This window comes from Lepisosteus platostomus, chromosome 4, assembly GCF_059453375.1.
Source record: "Lepisosteus platostomus isolate fLepPlt1 chromosome 4, fLepPlt1.hap1, whole genome shotgun sequence".
Classification (NCBI taxonomy): Eukaryota; Metazoa; Chordata; class Actinopteri; order Semionotiformes; family Lepisosteidae; genus Lepisosteus; species Lepisosteus platostomus.
Genome location: NC_142614.1, coordinates 7,412,501 through 7,431,221, shown reverse-complemented (window position 1 = coordinate 7,431,221; position 18,721 = coordinate 7,412,501). Strand labels below are relative to the sequence as shown.

The 18,721-nt window shown below is 48.7% G+C and overlaps 3 protein-coding genes across 28 annotated transcripts in view; all 3 read left to right on the top strand.

Annotated features, from left to right (window-relative positions):
• The first annotated feature begins 162 nt into the window (after positions 1 to 162).
• Positions 163 to 5,162, top strand: cnpy4 (canopy FGF signaling regulator 4). The gene is made up of 6 exons (XM_088628004.1): positions 163 to 353; positions 1,505 to 1,631; positions 1,756 to 1,852; positions 1,931 to 2,053; positions 3,067 to 3,184; positions 3,308 to 5,162. The coding sequence occupies exons 1-6, from the start codon at positions 269 to 271 to the stop codon at positions 3,469 to 3,471; spliced, it is 714 nt and encodes a 237-aa protein (XP_088484130.1). The 5' UTR covers positions 163 to 268; the 3' UTR covers positions 3,472 to 5,162.
• Positions 5,163 to 5,578: 416 nt separating this feature from the next.
• On the top strand, positions 5,579 to 11,792 carry mblac1 (metallo-beta-lactamase domain containing 1). Of its 26 annotated transcripts, none has more exons than XR_015935770.1 (5): positions 5,579 to 5,779; positions 6,523 to 7,017; positions 7,663 to 9,308; positions 9,581 to 9,615; positions 10,419 to 11,792. XR_015935770.1 is itself a non-coding variant. In XM_088628001.1 (3 exons), the coding sequence occupies exons 2-3, from the start codon at positions 6,604 to 6,606 to the stop codon at positions 7,966 to 7,968; spliced, it is 720 nt and encodes a 239-aa protein (XP_088484127.1). In that variant the 5' UTR covers positions 5,579 to 5,779; positions 6,523 to 6,603; the 3' UTR covers positions 7,969 to 11,792. The 26 variants fall into 26 exon arrangements, 2 of the variants coding, with proteins under 2 accessions (XP_088484127.1, XP_088484129.1); XR_015935769.1 differs by having other exon boundaries at positions 9,931 to 11,792; XR_015935763.1 differs by having other exon boundaries at positions 9,826 to 11,792.
• A 3,592-nt stretch (positions 11,793 to 15,384) lies between these two features.
• tm4sf21b (transmembrane 4 L six family member 21b) overlaps positions 15,385 to 18,721 on the top strand; it is a 4,056-nt gene continuing 719 nt past the window's right edge. Inside the window, exons 1-4 of the mRNA XM_088628006.1 lie at positions 15,385 to 15,850; positions 17,189 to 17,254; positions 17,931 to 18,091; positions 18,447 to 18,633. Of these exons, the coding sequence (XP_088484132.1) occupies positions 15,656 to 15,850; positions 17,189 to 17,254; positions 17,931 to 18,091; positions 18,447 to 18,633 (609 nt within the window). The 5' untranslated portion in view covers positions 15,385 to 15,655. The remainder of the gene's footprint in view (positions 15,851 to 17,188; positions 17,255 to 17,930; positions 18,092 to 18,446; positions 18,634 to 18,721) is intronic.

Sequence of the window (18,721 nt, the reverse complement as noted above, 5' to 3'; positions counted from 1 at the left end):
AAATACATCTATGACTACAAAATCTTTGTTTTGGTTTGTCCTTTAATTTCTAATCGTATACCTCTTTAAGCTCTTTAAGCTTCCAGGACCTGTACTCTGCAAACAAAGTCTCAATGCGCAGACTCATTGCCAATCCCGTACCCACACATGCTAAAGTGCGCATGCTCTGTGCCCTCACTGTGCGGTTAGATATATTGATATGTCGATGTGGCTGTATCCCTCACAGTAGAACCGTAGTTTTATTTTTTTAGAAGAAGCTGTTTAAATAATGAAAATTATATTGCTCGCTGTGCTGTTTTTTCCTAGTTTTTCCGCTGGGGAGGAGGATGAGCGCTTGCCTAATAAATGCGAAGGTGAGTAAGGCACAGAGAGCTTTGCTGTCTCTCTGTCTTTAATTCAGTTGAAAGACGGGGATAGACAGCCCCTCCATTAAAATACTGGCAAATAATATCGCAATACAGTACTGTGCGTCCATTTACTTTAATGCTAGGGAAGAGTACAGCTTTGAAAAGTGTAACGCACTGTAACAAGCTTTACTTTATACAGAAAGGTGTAAGGTTGGTAGTAAATCTAAACCTATCTAAACCTTTTAAATCACCCAAACTGCTTTTCAACAGGGATTTCCGTGTCTCTGTAATTCTGGCCAATGTGTCAGTACTGCTGCGTCTGTGACTCTGTAGTTCTGGCAAGTGTGTCAGTGTTGATGTGTCTGTGTCTCTGTAGTTCTGGCCAGTGTGTCAGCACTGCTGTGTCTGTGTCTCTGTAGTTCTGGCCAGTGTGTCAGTGTTGATGTGTCTGTGTCTCTGTAGTTCTGGCCAGTGTGTCAGTACTGCTGCGTCTGTGGCTCTGTAGTTCTGGCCAGTGTGTCAGTGTTGATGTGTCTGTGTCTCTGTAGTTCTGGCCAGTGTGTCAGCACTGCTGTGTCTGTGTCTCTGTAGTTCTGGCCAGTGTGTCAGTGTTGATGTGTCTGTGTCTCTGTAGTTCTGGCCAGTGTGTCAGTACTGCTGCGTCTGTGGCTCTGTAGTTCTGGCCAGTGTGTCAGTGTTGATGTGTCTGTGGCTCTGTAGTTCTGGACAGTGTGTCAGTGTTGATGTGTCTGTGTCTCTGTAGTTCTGGCCAGTGTGTCAGCACTGCTGTGTCTGTGACTCTGTAGTTCTGGCCAGTGTGTCAGCACTGCTGCGTCTGTGTCTCTGTAGTTCTGGCCAGTGTGTCAGTGTTGATGTGTCTGTGTGTCTGTAGTTCTGGCCAGTGTGTCAGCACTGCTGCGTCTGTGTCTCTGTAGTTCTGGCCAGTGTGTCAGTACTGCTGCGTCTGTGTCTCTGTAGTTCTGGCCAGTGTGTCAGCACTGCTGCGTCTGTGTCTCTGTAGTTCTGGCCAGTGTGTCAGCACTGCTGTGTCTGTGACTCTAGTTCTGGCCAGTGTGTCAGTACTGCTGTGTCTGTGACTCTGTAGTTCTGGCCAGTGTGTCAGCACTGCTGTGTCTCTGTGTGTTTATGACCCACAGTCTGTAAGTTCCTGACAGTGGAGCTTCAGGCCTCCCTGGATAAGACAAGCCGGTCGAAGGAGGTGCTGGAGCTCGGCGAGGTGCTGGACACAGGGAAACGCAAACGCAAGATCAAATACAACACCTCGTGAGTACGGTGCTGACAGGGCGAAGGCTGGGGGGGGGGCGGAGGTGATGGCGATTGAGCCCGAACCCCTTTCCTGATGGACACATTTGCTGTGCCCGTGTGCTGTGTGTGTACGTGTTCCCAGAGAGACGCGCCTGGCGGAGGCCATCGACAACATCTGCCAGGGCATCCTGGAGTACAACGTCCATGCCGAGAGGCCGGGCAGCCTGCGCTATGCCAAGGTCAGTCAGTGTCTGGTTAATAAACGCTGAAGGTCCTGCCCTCCCCTCTCTTGGTCTCACTTTCCGCTCCTGTCTCAGGGCACCAGTGAGACCATGATGACTCTGAAGAACCTGGTGAATAAGGGTGTGAAGGTGGAGCTGGGCCTCCCCTATGAGCTGTGGGACGAGCCTTCAGTGGAGGTGTCGGACATGAAGAAGCAGGTACCTACAGTGGGCGCTGTGGGCCGCATCACTGCGTTGTCTTTGTTTGTAGTCATCTTGTGTGGTTGTGGTATGTATTGCATGGTGTTGAAGGGTGTTCCTTTATTATATTGTGCTGCAGTTCCTTTGTGTGTCAACGTTGCAGTGGGTTATGATGATGATGGTACAGCATTGTGTCACTGTGTGTGTACTGGTGTTGTGTTGCTGGGGCAGTGTGAAGGTGTTGTACAGCACTGTGTCACTGTGTGTGGACTGGTGTTGTGTTGCTGGGGCAGTATGAGGGTGTTGTACAGGACTGTGTCAATGTGTGTGGACTGGTGTTGTGTTGCTGGAGCAGTATGAGGGTGTTGTACAGGACTGTGTCACTGCGTGTGGACTGGTGTTGTGTTGCTGGGGCAGTATGAGGGTGTTGTACAGGACTGTGTCACTGCGTGTGGACTGGTGTTGTGTTGCTGGGGCAGAATGAGGGTGTTGTACAGGACTGTGTCACTGCGTGTGGACTGGTGTTGTGTTGCTGGAGCAGTATGAGGGTGTTGTACAGGACTGTGTCACTGTGTGTGGACTGGTGTTGTGTTGCTGGAGCAGTATGAGGGTGTTGTACAGGACTGTGTCACTGCGTGTGGACTGGTGTTGTGTTGCTGGGGCAGTATGAGGGTGTTGTACAGGACTGTGTCAATGTGTGTGGACTGGTGTTGTGTTGCTGGGGCAGTATGAGGGTGTTGTACAGGACTGTGTCAATGTGTGTGGACTGGTGTTGTGTTGCTGGAGCAGTATGAGGGTGTTGTACAGGACTGTGTCACTGCGTGTGGACTGGTGTTGTGTTGCTGGGGCAGTATGAGGGTGTTGTACAGGACTGTGTCACTGCGTGTGGACTGGTGTTGTGTTGCTGGGGCAGAATGAGGGTGTTGTACAGGACTGTGTCACTGTGTGTGGACTGGTGTTGTGTTGCTGGAGCAGTATGAGGGTGTTGTACAGGACTGTGTCACTGTGTGTGGACTGGTGTTGTGTTGCAGTGCGAGACGATGCTGGAGCAGTATGAAGATGTCGTGGAGGACTGGTATTTCCACCATCAGGACCAGCGACTGGAGACCTTCCTGTGTGAGAAACGCGTCCTCAAGGGCTCTGACATGGGTGAGAGCGCACACTGTCTCTTACAGACACTGCAGCATGCACGCGCCACGGCAGACTCTCGCCCAGAGGAACTCCAGGCCACTGCCACGCATTGACATGTGACCCCTCTCCCCTCTCCGGCAGGCTGCCTGAAGGAGATGTGGAAAGGCGACGTGGGGAAGAAGGGAACTCCGGATAAGAAGACCGCAAGCGCAGGCGGGAGAGGGCAAGAGAATACAGAAAAGGAGAGTGAGGGGGGCAGTGAGTCAGGGGCAGCACACACCTCACGGGATGCAGGGGAGCTCTGAGATGCTATGGGCCATACATATTCTCAGGAATGTTATTATAGCCAGATGGATGGACTCTATCCCCAATATAAGCTCTGCTGCCAAACGCAAGGACTGGCTACACTGCCACATCAGAGACTGGATAAGTGTGTCATTTAACACTACAGCTACACGACAGCATCAATCACTCACTGGCTGCTGTGTCACCCAACGCTACAAATATGAGGAGGTGATTTTTGATTGCTCTCCTTTTTTTTAGGTGGGGTTTAATCCTGTCCTGAATGAACTAAGCTGCTCATTTTAGACTTGCAGTTTAGACTTGAGTGAGCCAGAGCCAACCACAGTCCCCGTGATCGCTGTGAGATCTTGAAGGAGAGAGTTGCCGCTACCTTTGTCTGCAACCACCTGTTACAGTTTTTAGTAAGCCTGTTTTTTTATTGTTACACTTCTTCTCATTTTGACTGAATGTCTTGAAAAGCAAAAGTTCCAAAACAGTAGTGTGATGGGTTTTGGATTCTCTCTTTCAGTGCTGTGAGTATGAAACCTGGTTTTGGCTCCACTGTAGGTACTCCGGTGCAGTCAAAACTCTGCTCACCCCTGGTCATTGAATGCGGGTGCCAGTTCTTTTTTTTCAGAAAGTGTAATCATGTGCTAAACGTAGAATTTTAAAAAGTGTTGCATTGCTGACTAAACTCTAATGATAATATCCATTCTAGTGCAGCAGGGGGCACAGGCTACCTGTGTGAGGTATTGGCTATGATGAGCTCCTGTAAGGCTGTATAGAACAGCACCATATTGCTCAGTACAGTGATCTGTTGCACAGTGTGTTTGATTACAATTTTATATTCTGTTTTGGTACAGTCTCAGAGTTGATCAGTATAGTTCTGCTGTATATCATAACAGTTCAGTCTGGTTTAGTGGAGTTAAATACCTAACCTTTCGTTTTTGTACACAATATTACTATATTATGTATGTGCTACAGTACAGCTGAGTTCAGTAGAATACAGTATGCTACATCTACCATCTGATCCAATATAGTTTTTTTCTTGCAGTGGAGCCTAGTGATTTACAACAGAATGCAGTGATACAGTATAAAAGTGCTATAATACAGTATTGTACAGTTCAATTTGAAGCAGAACAGCAGAGACCAGTAAAACTATGTAGTATAACTGTGTAAGATCCAGCAGAGTCACAGAAAACCTCAAACAAAACTGCAGCGCTGCACTGCATTCTACATCACAGTACAGGCCTGTCACTGTAAGACACGGGTACACAGCTCCTGCCCTGGAGACCTTCAGTCCTGCAGGTTTTAACAGATCTCCAGACCCAGAAGGACTGGAGAAAGGCATTCAACAGGTCCAAGTAAGGCTGTCATTACCTCAGTTAGGAAGTGTGGAGTTTAGAAGGCTGAAAATGTATAGACTGTGCCCCTGCAGGTGAGTGGGTCTCTGCTGTGGTGCTTTTTTCCTGCCTGTTGCTCTGTGGGCCCGTGGATCTGAACAGTTAGGACCTAACATTGCAGGTCGTGTTCACTCTGAGAGCTGCCTGGGGTCACAGTTTTCAAGATACCCCCCCTTTTTATTAATCAGCCTTTAAATAAAACAAAAGCTGACTCTTGTCTTGTATTTGTTTTTCAGTGTTTTTAAGGTAAATGCTCTTTTTTGTATGACTTTTGTATTCTCATCCATTCTTAAATAAAGACTTGAATCCTAGTTGTTCCCATCTTTGCACTTTATTGTCTTCCCTTTCACTGTATTTTGTTTCACTGAGCGGTGCTCCAGTGTGAACACTGCCCAGTCCCCAGGTTGGTGTGGGCAGGAAACACAGCTAGTACCAGTGGACTGGCAATGTACGCGACTCGAGCTTGAAATGAATGAGAATGACCAATCTTTCTAATGATTATATTCATGAATCCTCACAAAGATTGGCTGGGTGTCCAGTTTCTCAGCGCACTCGCTCATAGCCACCTACACCCTCAATCGTGTTCAGCCATGAAATATCCTGGTCTGGCCAGCATAGTAAGGCAGTATTGTCTGTGAAAACTACATGAAAGTGCCGGGGAAGGAGGACTCTCAGTATTAGAATAGGAATGACGTGATAAATTGAGATCTTTTGTTACAGGAGTGCTTAAACTGAGAGGAATAAGTGTTACATTGTGAAGATGAGGCAAAAGAGTGTACGGATCTCTCCGTATCCCACCATGCCTCGCGCGACTGGGGACCTGAAGAATCGCGTTTCCGCCGGAAGGGAAATTGTCTCTCCTGCTTCGCCGTAGAAACCAGAAGCGCAGGTTTGAAACTCGAGTCGCATCGTATCGTCTTAGGTCGCTGTGAGTGTTCCCTTTGGGCGAGGTGGTTAATCGTTATTTCTTAAAAAATATAAAAGACTGTAGCACCCCTCAGCAGCTCTGCGAAAATGACAAATGACTGCCATTTCAGATCTGTCCGGTTAAATCAATGCAACGGCGAACACGTGCAATCGCTAAACCCCGGGTATTTTATCCACCCGAGCCCCCGTGTCAATATTTTGGAGTGCGAAGAGAATACAGGGTTTCCATTAGATCCCAGATAAACTGCCAGGACATCGTTTTCACTGTTTTTTAATACGGAAACAAATGAGCGTGTACGCGGACGGCACTGCTGAACTATCCTCATCTACTTAGAAATAACCTTAGTTTTTATTCCTATTTTACCATTTGGAATTTTCTAAGTGTAGTTATTTTGCCTTCAGCTCTAATATGAATTCTGGTTGCCACACTGTGACACGACCTGAAAGCACACCAGGCTGAGAGAAGTCGGGAATGAGGCGGTCCTTTTCAGGGGGGATGAACGAGATGGAGGGCGATGTTTAAAAACATTTGTTTTGTGCAACACATCCGTGGTGGCAGCAGTCCGTCGTAAGCTGCACACTGCCTGTGTCCAGCAGGTGGCGCCAGCGAGTGTCATGATTGTGTGGCTGTCAGGGGAGACGAGTCTCTTGACAGCCTCTTTGGAAGACATTGAAGGGATCGAGGTCTTGGGTGTTTCCCAGGGGGAGTCAGGTCCTTGTTATTTTCACCCTGTCCTTCTGCAGGAGGTGGGGGCTGACCAGGCGATTCCAGAGAGAAAGATAAGGGGTTCAAACACAGCTGGTCAGGGGTGGGCAACAGCGAAGATGGACCCGGCCCAGACTACTCCGCTCTCCATCAGAACCGAGCCTCTGGGTGGGCCCGAGATCCCTGGAACGCCGTACTCGGTGGCGGTTCTGAAAGAGGGCTACTGCCACCCCCAGCCCGACGGTTCTACGCGAGCGGACGGCACCATCACCCTCCTCTCCGGGCCCACAGTGGTCCTGGTGGACACTGGGGGCCCCTGGGACCGGGATCTGCTGCTGGGGCGGCTGGCCGAGCGGGGGCTCTGCCCAGGCGACGTGGGCTGGGTGGTGTGTACCCACGGGCACTCGGACCACGTGGGGAACCTGAGCCTCTTCCCCGGCGCCACGCTGGTCGTGGGCTTTGACGTATGCCAGGGGGACCGGTATCTCTGCACGGAGCTGGCGCAGAGGCGGCCACACGCCATCGACGAGCATGTGAGCCCAGCCTGTTTTTTAACCTGCTGCGTGATTTCACTCTCCACCCGATCGGTTCTGACATCCTGCAGTACTTCAGAAAAAGTCTTCAATAAGTACTCGGGCTCTGCTCAGTTATGATACAGCTGGGCTCTTTATAGCTTGAAGTAGCTCAGGTGGGGAGCTGCATCAGCATGCGTAGGCTGCAAAGAAACAAGTAATAGGTTTATTTTATGCTGAAAAGAGAAGAAAGGAAACACAACGTTATCTTTATAGCTTGGACTGATTGAATCCCCCGATTGAACTGTTTTTCTTGTATAAAACATTTATCACCTAGTCTGTAGTTTCAGAATTACGTCTGCTTTTGCAGTGCTTTTTTTTCCAGCAAACAGCTGTTTTAACAGGTGACCAGTTAGTGAGGTGGGAATGACTGCGTCAGGCACTCCTAAATCAGCATTCTTAATTCTGGAGCTGCTGAAGTTTAGGGCTAGTTTCTAACTCATCCCTCTTCCCAGGAATTGAGAGCTCAGCAGATCGGTCACTTCAGCCTAATTGATTGAGAAATCAGATGAGCCTGGGATGGAGTGGGCAGACAGAACCCAGTTTGTTGAATTGCTGTTTTCTCTCTCAATAGGCAATTGAGCCATTCCCCTCTTTAACCACCAGGTGGCGATAGTGCCCACACCCGGCCACACGGGCAGCGATGTCAGTGTGCTAGTTCGGGGAACCTCCCTGGGTGTGGTGCTGGTGGCGGGGGACCTGTTCGAGCGCCACGCGGGCGAGGACGGGTGGCGGGAGGTGAGCGAGAACCCGGAACTGCAGGAGCGCAGCCGGCGGGAGGTGCTGGAAGTTGCCGATGTCATCATCCCGGGCCACGGCGCCCCCTTCAGGGTGTACCGAGAACCCCAGCGCTGTTTGGATGAACTGGACTCGGAGGACACTTCGCACCCGAATCACACGGGAGCCGCGTGACACCGCGGGCTGATTGTCATCTCATTGGTATCTCAATCCCAGACGATTAACATGGCCTGTAAATATAACAAGCAATAGGTTTATTCCAGGCTGAAAAAAAGAAGAAAGAAAACACAACGTTTCGGCCGTGGAGCCTTCTTCGGGTGTCAAGAAGAAGGTGTCCTGAAGAAGTCTCCAAGGCCGAAACGTGTTCTCTTTCTTCTTTTTTCCAGCATGGAATAAACCTATTACTTTTTCCTTTGCAGCCTACGCATGCTGACGCAGCTGCCCACCTGAACTACTGTAAATATAACGTCAAGCACACTGATCTAGTTATTCTTCCTGTCAGACAAACTAACAGCTCAGGTTCAGCTGCTGGTAGAAGCCTTAGCCCTTGAAGGTTTTGTCTCGGCGTGGGCCGCTATCTAAGAAAACAGTGTGGCTCATTCCCATGATGCTTTGAAGTGTAGAGACTTTCAGAAAGAACATGAAACCGGAGTCACTCATATGTAGCCTGAGGAGAAAGGCTTGATGGAATGTATCAGCGTGGAAAAGCCCTCCAGGTGCTGGAGAGGTGACAGAGTTCTGTTCGGGTTGTGGCCGGGTCATTCTGGGCTAGAAATGGCGCACTTTGTGCTGAACAGAAAGGTGACGTATTGCTGAATTTGAATTTGTAAGACCATGCTGGAAATGCCAATGAGTAATGTTACCTGTTATTCAGTTTACAATACAAGTGTTACACAACAGACCTTTTCCACACCTTTTAATTTAACAGATATAATATCTGAAACTGCACAAGCAGGTCACTAATAAATCTGTGGAAGAATAGCAGCAGTGCTGATTTTGAATTTTTTTTCCAATTAAAATTGAAACCATGCCTGTTTATACAGTCTGTTGTACAACAGGCAGACAAGTGTACTGAAACTAAAAAGAGGAGTGCCATTCTCTTCTTCCAAGAAATAATCTCTCGGGAGTTTGAAAGGAACAGTGACAGCAGCAGTGCTGGGCTGTACAGCAGGTGGTGGGCTGAGGAATGGCTGTATTTGGGATCAGTTAGGAGAGGCTGGAGTAGCCACATGTTCTATCTCCATAGCTGACTCAAACTATGGAGGTGTGTTACAGGCACTGTGCAGCAGAATGGTGAGGTTATAGGTGCTGTGCGACAGGTGAGCACACGTGTATATAAGCATTGTGTAATAGCTGGACACAGGTCTGCTATGGGTACTGTGTAACACAGGTACACAGGTCTGCTATAGGTACTGTGTAACAGTGAGACACAGGTCTGCTATAGGTACTGTGTGACACAGGGACACAGGTCTGCTATAGGTACTGTGTGACAGTGAGACACAGGTCTGCTATAGGTACTGTGTGACACAGGGACACAGGTCTGCTATAGGTACTGTGTGACACAGGTCTGCTATAGGTACTGTGTGACACAGGGACACAGGTCTGCTATAGGTACTGTGTGACACAGGGACACAGGTCTGCTATAGGTACTGTGTGACAGAGGGACACAGGTCTGCTATAGGTACTGTGTGACACAGGGACACAGGTCTGCTATAGGTACTGTGTGACAGAAGGACACAGGTCTGCTATAGGTACTGTGTGACAGAGGGACACAGGTCTGCTATAGGTACTGTGTGACAGTGAGACACAGGTCTGCTATAGGTACTGTGTGACACAGGGACACAGGTCTGCTATAGATACTGTGTGTCAGAGGGACACAGGTCTGCTATAGGTACTGTGTGACAGAAGGACACAGGTCTGCTATATGTACTGTGTGATAGAGGGACACAGGTCTGCTATAGGTACTGTGTGACAGAGGGACACAGGTCTGCTATATGTACTGTGTGACAGAGGGACACAGGTCTGCTATAGGTACTGTGTGACAGTGGGACACAGGTCTGCTATAGGTACTGTGTAACACAGGGACACAGGTCTGCTATAGGTACTGTGTGACACAGGGACACAGGTCTGCTATAGGTACTGTGTGACAGAGGGACACAGGTCTGCTATAGGTACTGTGTGACAGTGGGACACAGGTCTGCTATAGGTACTGTGTAACACAGGGACACAGGTCTGCTATAGGTACTGTGTGACACAGGGACACAGGTCTGCTATAGGTACTGTGTGACAGAGGGACACAGGTCTGCTATAGGTACTGTGTGACACAGGGACACAGGTCTGCTATAGGTACTGTGTGACAGAGGGACACAGGTCTGCTATAGGTACTGTGTGACAGAGGGACACAGGTCTGCTATAGGTACTGTGTGACAGAGGGACACAGGTCTGCTATAGGTACTGTGTGACACAGGGACACAGGTCTGCTATAGGTACTGTGTGACAGAAGGACACAGGTCTGCTATAGGTACTGTGTGACAGGGACACAGGTCTGCTATAGGTACTGTGTGACAGAGGGACACAGGTCTGCTATAGGTACTGTGTAATAGAGGGACACAGGTCTGCTATAGGTACTGTGTGACAGTGAGACACAGGTCTGCTATAGGTACTGTGTGACACAGGGACACAGGTCTGCTATAGGTACTGTGTGACAGAGGGACACAGGTCTGCTATAGGTACTGTGTAACACAGGGACACAGGTCTGCTATAGGTACTGTGTGACACAGGGACACAGGTCTGCTATAGGTACTGTGTGACAGTGAGACACAGGTCTGCTATAGGTACTGTGTGACAGAGGGACACAGGTCTGCTATAGGTACTGTGTGACAGAGGGACACAGGTCTGCTATAGGTACTGTGTGACACAGGGACACAGGTCTGCTATAGGTACTGTGTGACACAGGTCTGCTATAGGTACTGTGTGACAGAGGGACACAGGTCTGCTATAGGTACTGTGTGACAGAGGGACACAGGTCTGCTATAGGTACTGTGTGACACAGGGACACAGGTCTGCTATAGGTACTGTGTGACAGAAGGACACAGGTCTGCTATAGGTACTGTGTGACAGAGGGACACAGGTCTGCTATAGGTACTGTGTGACAGAGGGACGCAGGTCTGCTATAGGTACTGTGTAATAGAGGGACACAGGTCTGCTATAGGTACTGTGTGACAGTGAGACACAGGTCTGCTATAGGTACTGTGTAACACAGGGACACAGGTCTGCTATAGGTACTGTGTGACACAGGGACACAGGTCTGCTATAGGTACTGTGTGACAGTGAGACACAGGTCTGCTATAGGTACTGTGTGACAGAGGGGCACAGGTCTGCTATAGGTACTGTGTGACAGAAGGACGCAGGTCTGCTATAGGTACTGTGTGACAGTGAGACACAGGTCTGCTATAGGTACTGTGTGACAGAGGGACACAGGTCTGCTATAGGTACTGTGTGACAGAGGGACACAGGTCTGCTATAGGTACTGTGTGACAGAAGGACACAGGTCTGCTATAGGTACTGTGTGACAGAGGGGCACAGGTCTGCTATAGGTACTGTGTGACAGAGGGACACAGGTCTGCTATAGGTACTGTGTGACAGAGGGACACAGGTCTGCTTTAGATACTGTGTGACAGGTGAGAGCAGTTCTGTTCTGGTCTCTCTGCTGCTGTGTTATCAGACTGGGTGTGTTTTATTAGCGCACAGTGCCTGGTACAGCCTGACAGAGCAGCTCTCACGTCATTCAGGATTGTGGGGAGGAGGACTGGATTTTAAATCTGCATCTCCTGTATTTTCCCTTTTTTGTGCCTTTTTTCTTCTTCTTCCATCTCTTCTCTCCTTGGGGAGCACAAATGGAACGAACCGAAAGATTAGAAATGAAACACCTCAACACGAATTCCTAATGCTAAGATATTGTATATGGCTAATAAAGTGATCTTATCATTTCTGTCTTATACGTGGTTGATATTTTCCCTTTCTCAAGCTGCAAACTATCAGAGAGGTGAAATCGCTCTACAACAGTGTATTCAAGGTCAGAATCCAGTGCTGGTTCACGCTGAGACACAAAGACACTGCTGGACAGAAAGACAAAACCACCCCATGGTTAAACACAGCGTAGGAGGAAGGTGCACTGGGTACACACTCCAGCAGAAACTGGTGTTGTCATTAGCTGTAGGACAGGGTGATGTTAAAGGTTTCTCCTGGGATATTGAAACTGGAATGTGTAGTGTGTTTTGTTTTCATGTTTGTTCATTGACTTTTCATTGATGAGCATGTTTGAGACTATGGGGATGGGGGTTTTAGGAAGCTGTTAATGGAACAGTGCCCCTTGTTCGTTGATGTAAGCACAGTAGAATGATGATTAGTCACGCTGCTAGAATAATTATCTCAGTAGTCATAATGTGTCTCAGTGGAGGAAAGGCGATAACAGTGTCACAAAATCGATCGGGGGAGACACAGCCCTTGGCCCATGGGTTGCTGGTTTATTTTTAAGCTGCTGTATGATTGTCAGCTCCCTGGGGTCACTGGCCTTAAGGCGAGCAAGGAGGGGCAGTGTCTGTCCGTTCACCATGGGACTGGACAGGGGGTTTGTTGACAAATGGAGGAAATGACCTTTCTTTTTGATTCCTGGCTAAAAAAAGCTAGTTTAAAGGTTTAGAAGTGAATGCTTTAGAAGGTCAGGCCACTGGAGTATTCCCCTGCGAGCACAGCACACCTGAGCTACTGAAAGCCATTGTCCTGCTGGGGCCACAGGCAGTCTCACCACTTCTAAAAGCAGAGGGTCAGGCATAGATTCCTCCCTTGTGCCATTTTAGTAAGCACTTGCTTCAGTGTTGACAATCAGAGCTCAGCTGGAGGGAGAATTAGAGGCCAGTGTGGCTGGAAACAAACCTGTGTTTGTGTTTAACATTTCAGCCTCAAGTTGTAGTTGTACTGTATATAAATCCCATGGAGACCTCTGACACTGCATGCAAGACCTGCAGGGACAGCAACAACGCATTAACTGTATACAAGCCCTAGAGAGACTTCTGAGTCTTTATACTAGCCGGTATAGAAACCATTACTGTTGTTTATAGGCTTGTTGTTAATATTATTCAAGAGATTTACTGCTTGTTTCCGTCCTGTGAAGGTCAGAGCAGGTCCATAGTACAGGTCTCTGACGTTGTCAAGAACACTGATATGGTAACAGTTGATTTCTGAGCCCATGAACCATAAAAAGTGGCTATTCTGGGACTCTCATTATGTGATGCATTGATAAACGCACATATGTAGATAGTCCTTTGCGTAGAGATAGGATACATAACATGTGACCAAGGAGCAGAACAATTAAGCTATTTTTAAGATTACCCTTATGAAAACTCTCCTGACAAATTTATGGCATTAACATTAAGCTTTCAAGGATCCTTATTAAACATGCTGATAAAGCAGGTGTTCAAGCCAGACCCCTAAGTGTCAGAGCTGAAGTTGTCCAAAGGTAAACGATAACCCAGATGGGTTTTTCCAAATGGTTACATCTTCAGTTATTACTAATTCATATTTTCTTATTCATTTGCTCGCTTAGCCGCCACTTATCCAGTATTTCCAGAACTCTGCTGCTAGGTTACTAACTCAGACCAGACCAGACCCTGGCAGTGTAAGATCACTCCTGCACTTAAGTCTCTACATTGGATACCTATCAGGTGTCCAGTTAGTAAATAACTAAGATCTCTTTATTAGCCGTATACAATTTCTTGTATTAGGAATTTGTCTTCACATACCTCAGCTTGCTCTCTCGAGACACACAGACAGGGAGAGAAGCTGGGGGTCAGAGCACAGGGTTACCCATTTATACAGCACCCCTGGAGCAGGTGGGGTTAAGGGCCTTGCTAAGGGGCCAACAGAAAAGGATTTCTCTACCATCTATAGGATTAGAACCAGCAATCTTCCAGCCACAGGCGCAGATCCTTAGCCATAGTGCCACCGCGCCGCCCTAATTTTTAAGGCTCTAAATAATCTGGTCCCATCATAATAATAATAGCTTACACTTAAATAGCGCTTTTTCTGAACACTCCACTCAAAGCGCTTTACAGGTAATGGGGACTCCCCTCTGACACCACCAATATGCAGCATCTACCTGGATGATGCAACGGCAGCCATAGTGCACCAGAACGCTCACCACACATCAGCGATCAGTGGGGAGGAGAGCAGAGTAATGTAGCCAATTCAAAGAGGGGGATTATTAGGAGGCCATGATTGGGCCAATTGGAAATTTGGCCAGGACACCAGGGTTACACCCTACTCTTTTCGAGAAGCACCCTGGGATTTTTAATGACCACAGAGAGTCAGGACCTCGGTTTTACATCTCATCCAAAGGACGGCGCCTGTTTACAGTATAGTGTCCCCGTCACTATACTGGGGCATTAGGACCCACATAGACCGCAGGGTGAGCACTCCCTGCTGGCTCCACTAACACCTCTTCCAGCAGCAACCTTAGTTTTTCCCAGGAGGTCTCCCATCCAGGTGCTGACCAGCCTCACACCCGCTGAGCTCCAGTGGGCTGCCAGTTGTGAGTTACAGGGTGATATGGCTGCTGGCCATCATACAGCTCTTTGAGTTTACATCCCCTCTCACAGGCTCCAGTCAGTTCAGGCTGGTCTTTACCCACTGTACCGGGACTAAATTTCAGGCTTTTGGTGACCGTGTCTTTTCTGTCGCTGATCCACTGTTATGGGATCCCCTTCCTCAGACTCTACGAGAGAAACATGAAGTGACCGTCTTCAAATCCGAACTCAAAACGTACTTTTTGTTTTTACCAGGGCCTGACTGCCCTACATTCCATCGATATAAACCTGTGTGCTCTTGTTTATTTTTTTTACTTTCATTGTACTTTTTTTTTCGTTATCGCCATGTACAGCCTTCTTGGGTTTGGGAAGGCACCTTGTAAATAAATTATATTATTAGCTTGTAGTATTAGTACGTAAATTACAGAAGTACAACACAGGTCGGAGCTGTCCGGAATATCACAATATGCAGAAAAAACGAAACGATCATTTTCTCTGTAAGAACCCCTTTTGCCACACTTTCAGTTCTGGCAGCTGCCGCGTCCTCAGGAGCAGGAAGAAACAGAGGCCCCTGGGAATCTGACTCGGACCCCTGCTTTATTCGCGTGTGGCCAGCTCCACAGTGCCCAAGCCAGTACAGACGGTGCTGGTCCAGTTGGGAAGAGGCCACTGGCCAGAAGAGCAAAATGGATTTGCCTTCACGATCAAACAGTGCTGACAGGCCAGCCCCGTTTCAGGGAGAGAGACGGTTCTGTGTCCTGGATGCATAATGTCTCCAACTAGGAAATTCGCCATCTCTCCACCCTGTCTCTCGCCCTAAACAAGCTTCACTTCCTGCCATAAAATAACTAGGCAGTCCCACAGTTAAACACAGGGATAGAGTTCATTCCTCCCGGACGCTCCCTGGAAACCGGGAACGTAGGCGGAGGAGTGGAGGAAGGCAGTCTGGGTAAAGTTAACGATTGTCATTATCCCCCGCCCCCGCCTCCTCTGGATATTTAACCTGCTGCACATCACTCCCTGCCTCACTGGCAGCAGGAGAGCGAGCTGCATCTGGGACGGCAGGGGCGCCGCACTTTCTGACATTCTCCACCGCAGCGGGGCCCGAGAGAGGGGCCGAACTATCTGGGGTCCCAACCTGCGCGACGCCGACACTCCTCCAGCACTCCACCCCAACACCCCGCTGCCTTGCGCCTCCGAACTGTTCGAGTGACAGCGCCCCGTTCCGGTGGGGTTTTTTTGCCGCGGGCTGTACGCGGGAGGTCTCCTCGCTCGCCATGTGTACGGGCAAGTGCGCCAAGTGCATCGGGGGCACCCTGTACCCCCTGGCCGCCATCTGCCTCATCTGCAACATCATCCTCTTCTTCCCTGGCTGGTCGATTGAATATGTGCAGGGCAAAGACCACGAAAACGAAAGTCTGATCACCAACGAAGTCAAATACATGGGTGGGCTGATTGGCGGGGGCATCATGGTGAGTGAGCCGTGCATCTTCAGACAAAACCACATGTATCCCTCTCTCCTGAAGCCAGGTTCTTCAATGCAGTATTTTGTACCTTATAGATCAAGAAGAGGCTATGACAGAAGATCATGGGCGTCCAGCCCATTTAGCAGTTAGCAGTTAAGTAACTGGTGAATCACATTGCCAGGGAATTGGCTTTTTCCACAAGGCTGGGCTGCTAGTTGCAGGCTTCTACAATCCTCCGTGCAAAGGCGTTCACAGGCGTTTTAAACCCCCTTCCAGGTGGTCTCAGCTTGTTCTGCTTGACCAGACGTTAAGAGAAGACGCTTCTTTGTAAAGATAACCGCTGCTGTCATTACTGAGGACAGGGGATCGTATTCACACGTGATTTTTGTTGAAATGGGTAGTGTCATCTGTTTTTGCTTCACAGAACATACAACAGACATACCGACCAGCTCGCCAAAGACAGGGAAGTGCTCAGTTACTGCTCACAATCTGGGGAGAAGGCGAAGGAGTCTGTACGGGAATTTCCGAGCTGGCAATATGCCACAGTGAAGCTCTGATAAGCAGTACCAGTGTGTGATAGGGCCCTTTGTGAGAGATAAATAAAAGTTGGAGGCTCTGTTTAATGATTCACCCCACCCTCAGTAACACTGGAACTCTCTATTCAGATAAAGGTTTAAAGTGAACAGATCTAGTTAAATGTTGGTAATGATGAGTGATGTGGAGGACAGGACAGCTGTCTCACAGCTCCAGAGTCCTGGGTTTGATTGCAGCCTTAGTTGTTTAAAGTGGTATGACAGTAATAGAGTATGCTTAGAGTATTTCCAATTCAATTCCACTCCCTATAAGGGGCTTAGGCAGTTTCTCATGAAGATGCCCTGCGGTTACTGCTAACATGCAGTATCTGATTGGTTTTGTAGGATTCAGTAGCTAGATGGCAGATGGCAAAGTTCAGTTGAAAGGTACAGTAGGTGAAAGAATGGAATTACTGAGAGCTCAGAGTCCTGGATATGAAGACACACGGAATGTGTCATGAAACACAGACTGAAGTTGTACATTTGCCTAAGCTGCGTTATCATCAAACTGAAGTTTAATGTCACAGTATTGAGATTATAATCTGTTTTCCAAGTGAGACCTCTTTCTCCTTTTATATCGGTCTGTTCAGATCTCGTCCTGTCTCTCTGTATGTATCCATGGTGCGTGTTGTGAAGATTTAAGTAACACTATTAACACTTTTGTCTTTATCAACACTTCAATGAGTGGTCTCTTTGCTGTGTGCGGGGCCCCCAGTGTGTGTCGTTTGTTATGGACCACGACTGACCACTACCTCTCTCTTCTTTGACACAGGTGCTGATTCCTGCCATTCACATTCATGCCACTGGGAAACGGGGTTGCTGTGGCAACCGCTGTGGGGTGAGACCACCTGGGGTTCTGAGACGGGGGTGTGGTGGTTAGGGCATCGGGGTTGTACCACTGTCAATGCCTTAATAGGGCAAACGAATACACAGGGACAGAGATGCGGGTCTCAGAATGTTAGCAGGCCATTATGCACAGTAAAGCTCCACCAGACACAGCTACAAAGCTGTTGAATTTGCAGGTTAGTAAGACTTTGACTAAATAATAACGTCACCCCAGTGTATGTTAACTCGTTAGATTGCAGTGTTTAGTCATCAGTGAAAAAAGAAACATTTGAGTTTTAAAAATGAGCCTTGATTTTCCTTAATGTTAAAACTTATTCAGTCAGGATTCATGTCTCATTTTCACGAGCCCTTAGTCATCAGTGAATATTAGAGAACGAGGACCACAGAGCAGGGCAAGGTGGAGATGTGCAACAGGTTTTGATGCAGTACAGTGGCTGGGATTGTTGGGCAGGGGATCTGCATATTGTGGGTCAAGCTTTTCTCCTGTGGCTCAGTGGTAGACTGCTGAGCGGGGAAGGATGGTCAGATTCTATTGAGAAAACATATTCATTTCTACTTCAAAATACCAGTCCCCTGTGGAATGACTGACCATTGATGAATATTTTTATTGCACAGAACTGTTGGATGCTAACCCCCGTCTCCCCCTGCTTGTCTGTCCTTGCGTCCAGATGTTCCTGTCCATTGCGTTCGCCACCCTGGGGGTCATCGGCTCCCTCTACAGCTTTGTGACGGCCACGTTGGGCCTGGTGAATGGCCCCTTGTGTGAGTACACAGAGAAGGGCCTGTTGGTCTGGGGCACCCCCTTCAAATCAGCAGACGGGGAATTCAAGTAAGAACCGAAACTGCTCCATTTTTCCCCTCACTCTGTCTCTCTGATCTATCTAATAAAATGGCATAAGGCACCGTAAAGCCATCCCGAACAACAGCACCAAACAAATGGACCCTTAGCCATCTCATCCAATCCGGGCTGGTGCTTTTAGGAAACCCTCATTCTGTCTTGGGGGCCCGGGCCGCTTGTTCTTCTTTTCTTTTCCGCGAACGAAACGCAACGATGACGCCGAAAGCAACGGCGGTGCCTCCGTGCGGGGGAGGAGTCCGCGGGGTCGTGGCGAGTCCGCGGGGCGAGGGCAGCCCAAGTCAGCTGACCCCCTCTGTGTTCCCCTGTCCCCGCTCTGCTCCTCCAGCAACGAGAGCTACCTCTTCAACAAGGAGCTCTGGAAGGAGTGCGTGCAACCAAAAGGCGTGGTGGAGTTCAACGTCATCCTCTTCTCCCTGATCCTGGCGGCCAGCGGGATCGAGATGGTGCTGTGCCTCATCCAGATGATCAACGGCTTGTTCGGCTGTCTGTGCGGCACCTGCGGTGAAAAGGGGGTAAGAGCGCCTCGGGTTTGGAGTCCAAACATCACCCGCCGTCATCATAAGCTGTGTTTGATATAGCCCCATTGAAAGGTGCATTATG